The 8,738-nt window shown below is 40.5% G+C and overlaps 1 protein-coding gene across 2 annotated transcripts in view; it reads right to left on the bottom strand.

Moving 5' to 3' along the window:
* Positions 1-2,009: 2,009 nt before the first annotated feature.
* The window catches only part of LOC116690025 (metal transporter CNNM4), a 43,182-nt gene continuing 36,453 nt past the window's right edge, over positions 2,010-8,738 (bottom strand). The window contains exons 6-8 of one of the 2 annotated variants that reach the window (XM_032516768.1): positions 7,210-7,272; positions 3,182-3,360; positions 2,010-2,370 (exon numbers count right to left, since the gene is read on the bottom strand). In XM_032516768.1, the coding sequence (XP_032372659.1) occupies positions 2,113-2,370; positions 3,182-3,360; positions 7,210-7,272 (500 nt within the window). In that variant the 3' untranslated portion in view covers positions 2,010-2,112. The remainder of the gene's footprint in view (positions 2,371-3,181; positions 3,361-7,209; positions 7,273-8,738) is intronic. The other variant, XM_032516769.1, reaches the window with a different exon arrangement.

The following is an 8,738-nucleotide window of genomic DNA, read 5'->3' as shown; positions in this document are numbered from 1 at the left end:
GAGAGAGAGAGAGAGAGAGAGAGAGCCGGGGCATGTCCAGTCTCGGAACAGTGCAACTGCTTTGAGATCATAGACTGTAAATAGTGAGTCTATGTTTGAGATATGTTTTCTCTCGTTTGGTGTGTGTTTCTCTAGTTTATCGGCTCAGGTCCCAGGTGATACTCAATCAGCAGAGACGTGTCTGTAAACGTGGTAATAAAAAGGCAGAGCGCTCTCTCCCTGTGGGGTTGAAAATCCAGCTGTTCTACTTAGTGCTCCCCCTAGAGGCCTGGAGAACTTCCGTTGCGTAATCTGGATGCAGCGTTTTTTGTTGCATTTCTTTTCAGGGATTGTGTGCTTTCCTTCGTGCAGCGTTTCTGTATTTGCAGCACATTTGTGTATTTGGTTGTGTTATTAAATTGCTGCGAATGTGTTGTAAAATTTATGAAGGCGTTTTCTTAATTTGCTTGTGTTTTGTCTATTTGCGTGTGTTTCATTAAGTTGCGGAGCGTTGGCCCCTGTCGTCCACCGTATATTTGGCTACAGAAATACAAGCAACAGTAAATGTTTGCTGCTCAGAGTGCACCTCTTCCCCCAAATCTGATTTACAAAAAAGGAAACCCAAACCTAACCACTGAATGCAAAGGAACATATAATATGTAATAATACATATAAAATCTCACGAGGCAAAATAAAAATCACATTTCTCGTCTCCACTTATTGACAATATAATATGTACATACACATTGAACTCAATAAATAAAGTCTTAGATTTCTTAAAGTATTTTCTAGTCAGAATGTGAATGCTTCCCTCTTTTGGTTTCTGTTCCCACCAAGTATGGTGATGGACATTTTGGTCACATAAACACATGCACACACACAGACACACAGACATCCCAACCCTCTGAAAAAAGTAGGAAAGGACTCAAAGTGATCTGAAACATTGACCACCTTTGGAACAACCGATTCCTACACAACCTCCCTTTACAGATCTGTCATCAGTGGAACTAAAAGTCGAGGCATGGGGGGGAAGGTGGCTACCTTACACATTTAATACACCACAATTATAATAATCATATTGACTGTCTTAGTCACAATACAGACTGGCTGTCTATTGCTGCTAAATCTCTGAACAACTCTGGGATGAAGGCTCTGGTCTTTTAATGATTCTATCCAGGGCACAAGAAGGGAAATAAATGATATAGAAATCCAACCCAAACCTTCCCCCCAAAAAATAGTCTTGTGTGTCCGTCTCACACAGAATTCATCAATAAATAGCTAACTAGTTTGAACTCCGCTGACATGCTCGGGTTGTCTTTGCGTACTAGCTGTATGGAGGGTGAGAAGGGGATGCAGGATGCTACACATGCGGCGGTGGGTTTGGTTTGAGGCTTGCGGTTTGACCGCACTCGCATAAATGTAGGTACGTCGGCAAAAGCAGTGGGAGAAGGAGTCTCCCTGAGAGCACAAGCCTGAGTTTCTCATTAAGGAAAGTGAATTGGAAACAACACACACATCTCAAAACACACACACATACACACAAAAGGAAACGCGCAAATTGGCGAGGCCTCTGAATGACGACGATGGGTGAGAGACAGAAGAGCTTTCTGGTCCAGGCAGGTCCTTCAGATCTTTGTCATCAGTTAATACACTAAGGAGCACACACACACACACACACACACACACACACACACACACACACACACACACACACCCACACACACTTCTGTCGACGAACACAAAAGGTGAGTGTTTACGGTGAGTCTTTATGAAGTTCCCACAGTAAAAAGGGTCATGTCTTGTGTGTGTGCAGTGTATGTCTAATCCTTGCATATTTACAAAATATGCATGCAAATGGCTTGTCTCTTATGTTCAGTGTGTTTGCATTCCCAGTCCCAGTCCCCCCCCCAAGTCCACCACCACACACACACACACACACACACACACACACACACACACCACACACACACACAACACACACCACACACACACACACACACACACACACACACACACACACACACACACCACACACACACCACCCACACACACACACACACACACACACACACACACACAGCATACATTCGAGTGTAGTAGTGCATGCATGCAAACGTGGGAGCATGTAGGGGGTCAAATGCTGTTTCCCAGCTGGCTGTGGTGGTTGGCTGTGTGCGGTGAGTTCTGCTCGTTGAGGAGGAGAAGCGTGGTCTCGTCCGGTCCGTTCTCCGTAGGGGCGGAGTCCGCTCCCAGGTCCGTGATGGTGATGGTGGCGTTGGCGGGGGGAGGTGTTTGATCCAGGTTAATCGCGTTGTGGCTGCTCTCTGGGGACTGGGGCGTGCTGTCCAGACGGGACGCCATCAGACCGTTCTGGTACTGGGCACGTGTGACCTGAAGGTAAGCGGGGAGATCAAAACTGAGAATTGTTGTCGTCTTTGCTCTACCAGAGGTAAAGCTTAAAGTTTGAAATTTTGGAAGATAACATTTTTTGCTTTCTTGCTCATGAATTAGATACGGTCTATACCACTCTATACATACATACATACATATGTACATACATATGTACATTTGAAGCTACAGACATTTACTGAATAGACAGATCTGAGATGTTATATCCATCTTCCAACTCTCAGCAAAGAAAAGAAGAAAGCAAAATCACTAGAATGTACCTGAAGGGGTAAAGGATTTCTGACATAACGTCAGAAATCCTTTACCTAGGGAAACTATCCAAGGAAAAATAATTACACTATACACATACATAAATATACTGGTATAAACAATTTATACCAGTAAGCACTGGTTGGCTAATCTGCAGGTAAATAAAGGTCTAGGCAACTAGGTAAAAATGTGTCTCTATTTGGTTGAAAATTGTAGTTTAATAGAGATAAACTTCATATATAATGACTGAGCAGGTCATCTTTATATTGAAATGAACACTGTGCATGCTGGTAAGATGGGTTTTACTTGTAATGCCTCCACCTGCCTTACATTTGCTGCTGGTAAATACTGACATTGTTATGACAGTTGTTGGAGAAAGCAACTTTGGGACAGGCTATACAGATGGTGAGAGAACTGAACTTTTTTCGTTTCTAGTTTTTTCTATGGCTGTGGTGTAAATTCCTATACAATACAGTTTTATATTTATGTACTATATCTGCTGTACACTTACTAATCCTATCAAAGTTTAAAACGTATAACGAACCTTGACAAACTGCAGGTCGGTGAGAGCTCGTACATAGAAGTCGGGCGTGTACTGCTGCAAGGGGATGCTGTTGTTGAGCTGGCTGTTGCTGCCGCTGATGGAGAGGGACTCCGTCCGGTCGGCTCCGCTCAGAGAGGTTGTGCGGTTCAACCCGCTGATGTGAGATGGCGAACGAAACTCTGCACACACGCAAGCACACACACAACAAACAAAACACAAACAAAAGGTTATAACCGCTTCTGTGTAGACAATTAAGTGGTAAGGCTCTATCAGGCCATCCTGCATACAAAACAATAGGAAACACTTCACTACAGGAAGCTGTGGCGGGGGCTTTACACTACTGTTTTAAAGCCATTCATGAATTAATGGCTTTATGATGCAGGGTGACCTCGAGAGCACAAGCTGCAGTGTGGGATCGAATGAAGGTTAACATTAATGATATGAATGACTAATGTGGCACACAAGGTATAATGAATGCACAAAATAACATCTAAAGGAGTTAAATCTATGAGAGCAAGAGCGACAGAGGGCGCTAAAGAGGGGGGGTTAATGTTTAGTTATTTCAAAACAAACTCATGACCATCTATACTGTAGATGCCCTTTGGTTCACTATCACATCAGCAAACTGGTGACTCTCTTACACCCAAAGGCGGTGACACATAAACACTTCCAATAGCATAACAAGCAGTGACTCAGATTGTGTTTATAAGGATGACCAACACCAACCAAACTTGTCGTCTACTAACATACTTACAAAGTAGAATTTTGCATTCGTAATTTGTATTGAATGTTGGGGCAGTGCAGGATGCAAACCAAGATATGGCTTAATAAAAAAAGTGAACTTTAAATGGATTAAATACTGTAAAACCTCAAAAGTAAGTTGACTGTATGAAGTTAGGACAAGATTGGCAAGTGTTAACTTGTAAATAGAGGAGAATGCTTGTTTCACCAAACAAAGAACCACACTTCACACTCATGCTCTTTACCAGCTGCTGTGCATTATTACCAGTAGCAGAGAGTCTTCCAGCAGGGGGCCTCAGTGAATCATGGGAAACTGTTTTACCTGGACACGTCAACTGCATTAGCTTTCAAAGAATTAGGCTAGCTAGTTAGTCGTGGTTATCTACGGCTAATGTCCTAGTTAGTGGTTAGATTCACTTATTTATGTGACAATATTTATTATGCTGATATTCACTAAAATTATTCTTAAGATGTAGTTGGCAACTTTTCTTTATTTAGATGTACAACTTAAAACCAAAGCACTCAAAGTGGCTTTTCCAGCTACAATTAGCACTCTTGTGATTCCTGTTTGACGTGTAGACGTAGGAAAAATTAGATTGTCTAAACAACATCTACAAATATTTGTATTATTGAATCAGAGTGCAATTTGTTGTTTACGTCACTCGTAAAGCAGAAATTGCAAAGTTGTTTACTTTAAGCAGGACGTAAGGTTTTCTTGCTCTTCTGTTTTCTCATTGTTGGTCCCTTGTGTTGAGTAATCTTCCATTACTCAACACAAACTGACGTAGCCAAAAGTTTAATACTAACATACATACTATGACCAAACATGAAAAGAAAGTATCCCAGTTTTTAATTTGATGATTAGGTTTTAAGAACATATAATCTCAGGGCTGTGCTCAAAGAGGTTACCAAAGCCAACACACCCTTTATTTGTTTAAAAAAAATAGTATGTATATAAAATGTGTATATGTAATACATGTGATTAACGTTAGAAAAGTTACCCACTGGATCTTTAAAAAAAAATCAGTGAAGGTTTTAAAGCAACCAAACTTCTACTTGTGACCTGGTGCACGCAGAGTTAGTGTTTTTAAAAATCAAAGTGGACCCAATTCCAAACACTCCTACCCTAATCCTAATATTTTTTTCTAAAGATTATTTTTTGGGCTTTTTTGGTCCTTTATTTGACAGGACAGCTGAAGACTTGAAAGGGAACAGAGAGGGGAAAGCAAAGGGTAGCAGGTCAACAGTTGAACTCGGGCCCGCTGTGTTGAGGAATAAACCTCAATATATGGGCGCCTGCTCTACCAACTGGCCTATCCGGACGCCCTTAATCCCACATTTTATAATGAAAAGACAATTATCTCAAGATTTCCATTCATAATTAGAAGACTGAGTTGATACAGGGATTGCATTTGGAACTGGGCATTTGTGTTTAAGAAAAGAAAGGGGTTTTTTTTCAAACATTGCGGTGCTCGAAAAGACTACAATCTACAGTAGTTCAGCAATTAATGCCATCTAAAGGGATAGTTCAGATATTTTGAAGAGGGGTTGTATGAGGTACTTATACATAGTCAGTGTACTCCCGACAGTAGATGGCAGTTGGCACGTCATTCACTGTTGGAAAGGGCTGTCTGAGGGCAAGGTAAAATCGATGAAAATATTCGTTGTATAGCGTGCAGATATTGACTTTTCTAGGAGGCAAACATAAATTTTCATTTTGCTGCTGCCCTATCCACAGCAGTACAATGCTTAGCTTCTGTGTTGGTACTTTTGCCTGCTTCTCCAAACTGTAATACACTGATTATTCATGGGTACCTCATTCAACCCCACTTCAAAATATCCAAACTATCCCTTTAAGTCTCAAAAACTAAGGTAAACACTTTACCATGAGAGTGAGGGACAGGACAACAATAACCAAAACTCCCAGGCTGCATCTCAATAGCCCCACATTCTCTCCTTCATTCCAATTAATGATGTAACAGTTACAGTGATCTGACACCTGAATACTGACATAAAACAAACATAGGAAGGATGATGGTGTCCTATCCTTCTCCCGTTTGGCCTTAGAGGTGCTGACGTTTTCTTAGATAAGCTCTTTGATCAACTTTATTACTTTGCAACGACTCGCTTGGTGGTGTTTCACCCCTGGGTCTCTTCTGTACTCCTGTTTTCTTGTGCATATGCTAATATTGAAGTGATGTCAAAATTGTTCATCACAAATTCCCAGAGCCCGAGGTGTCGACTTCAAATTGCTCGTTTTGTCCCATCAACAGTTCAAAACCCCAAGATACTCAGTTTACTATCATGAAAGACCAACAAATATTCACATTTCAGAAGCTAAACCAAGAGAATTTTAGACTTTTTAGTTTTCAGAAATAACTTAAAGGATTACTTGATTAATCAACTGAACTTTGCAGCTTAAATTGTTTTACTACAAGCAACATTTTACTTTAAAAAAAATAAATTGTGAGTGCTCTCTGTTGGACAAAAGATGTAATACAACACTGGAAACATATCTTGGATATTTCAGTTACAGTTTACTTTTATTTGATTAGGACAATGCACATTAATCAACATTTCTGTAAATGCACCAGTGTTTCACTGTAGTCCTAGTTACCTAGCACACACAAAGGCCCAGAACAAACTGGATTTGAACACAGAACCTTCTTGTTGTGAGGCAGAAGTGCTAACCACTCATCCACCACGCTGCCTGTAATATTGTAGTTTGTTCATACTATACCATATAAACACTACTATAATAAGCGATAGAAACCAAAAAGTAGATCATCACTCACCACTCACTCAAACTCACCTACAAGTGTTTGCTAAGAATAGATAGACTTGCCATCTTCTCACTACCTCCTAAAACAGATTTTTTGGTTGAACAAAGAGCTTATTTGTCATGTTGGAACTCTTTGCCGTCCGTAAAGGGTAAATCTACATTGAATCACAAAGAAAAGGAAACTATTGCTACGTTGCTGTCTGTGAGGTGAAACTTTTGGCCACAATTGGTGATATAACTGCAGGTATTTTATCACTGATTTGGGCGTGTATGGAAGTAATCTATCTAATCTATTGTTTCAACCCATGAAGAGCAGTGCAAACACTATCTTCTGCCCTCTGTAATTGGGCTTCAATTTCCCTTTTGACAGACTCCTAAAGCAAAAAAACTAAAATTTGGCAAATCAAGAGCCAGGCCTGCCTGCCCACTCAAGCACCACCCACCCTCCCCGGAGCATCAGCCAATCCTCGGTGTTAAAAAAGGACCCAGACATGCCGGAGTTTACCTGGCCACCGAGAGAACAGAGAAAGCCTTTTAAAGGAGCAGTAGCGAGGACGAGGTGCAGCCACTGAGAGGAGAAAAGGAAGGAGGCAGGAGGAAGTGATCGATCGACAGAAGGAGGAGGGGGTTGAAGGGGAGGGAGGGAGAGTGAGACACTGGGAGAGACACAAAGACAGATCTACTTCCAGACTGGACAAGGACATGCAAAACCATGGAGAAATTCTCCAACAGCAAGATCTCACAGATTGCACTGTAGAAAATGACAAAGTTTGATGAAATGGGTGAATAAGGCTGATGATGTTGAGGAGGAAGCACGGAAAATGAAAAAAAAAAAAAATATGATTCACAAATCTTTTTCCTCTCTACCTGAAGCGCCTGAAAAAATTAGCTGTGTTGAGATGAAAAAGAAAGGAAATACAACATTTGTATTTGTATTTTTAGGTCGTTGTCATGTTAAACTGCTGCCATAAGCCTAACCCACACACAACCAATCATTGTATTGGGTTTTTCATGACCTACATGGTATGAAAAGGTAATCAGGCAGGATTCCATGTTTAAAATTGTGCATCAATTACAGTATCACTTGTGCTTTTATTTATTAGTATAATTATAATTTTTTTTTTTTTTGTTCTAGTGCCAATACAATATCTGAAACTTTTTTTAAATGGAAAAAGACTCTAAACTTCCTAAATGTCTAAAAACAACTGTTGAACAAGAACTCTCTTAAAAAATCAGTATAAATCGGTAAATATCTATATAAATGTATACACATATGACCAGGCATTCAGTGCTAGCTTCCAGTCCTTTTGGTCAGTTTCACAGAGCATGTCATAGGAGTGCAAAGATGGGAGGAGAGGGACAAAATCATTTGACGTGCCAGTCTTTCTGTCATGAGGACGCATGACGCAGGATAAACTGTGGCTGACAAAGATTTGGAATAAAAGAGAGTGAAAGAGCTTGAAAAGTAGACCAAGACAAGACAGACAGACAAGCTGACAGCTGAACCCAGCAACACAAAATGGAGGAAAACTGTCAGAGAGAAGAAAAAAAAATAGGAGTGTATTGTACTGAGGGGAGGAGTTCAAAGGTCATCAACAAAATCCACTTACAACACATGAACCCTCACGAATATCTCAGTAAAGTCAAACCAAATTCTAGTACAACAGACTTATTGATTAATTCACTGTTGTCAGATGTTCACAAGCAAGTCAACCACAAGACGATGCTGTTAGAGAAGTGTGTGTTGGTGTTTGCACGTTAAATCAGATACACCCAAAACTAAATCCCTGCATTTGTTTTGAACTACGTGGACCAGTTGCCCCATGTGTACCACGAGTTTATCAGATGAAAACATACCGTTGACAATCCTACATTTTCTTAAACTTCCGATACTCAATGAAAGTCATATGATGTGCAATAATTTAATGTTGCAAATAACTTAATTGTTGCTGTCTTCTGCTGCATTTTTGCTTCTATTGTCTGTAAACTGTGCTGCTATTCTCTTACCCTGATCTCAATAAACTACTCTGGTAA

Source organism: Etheostoma spectabile, chromosome 5 (assembly GCF_008692095.1).
Source record: "Etheostoma spectabile isolate EspeVRDwgs_2016 chromosome 5, UIUC_Espe_1.0, whole genome shotgun sequence".
NCBI classification, from domain to species: domain Eukaryota; kingdom Metazoa; phylum Chordata; class Actinopteri; order Perciformes; family Percidae; genus Etheostoma; species Etheostoma spectabile.
Note: the sequence above shows the minus strand (reverse complement) of the source record. Positions and strands in the feature narration are given on the sequence as shown.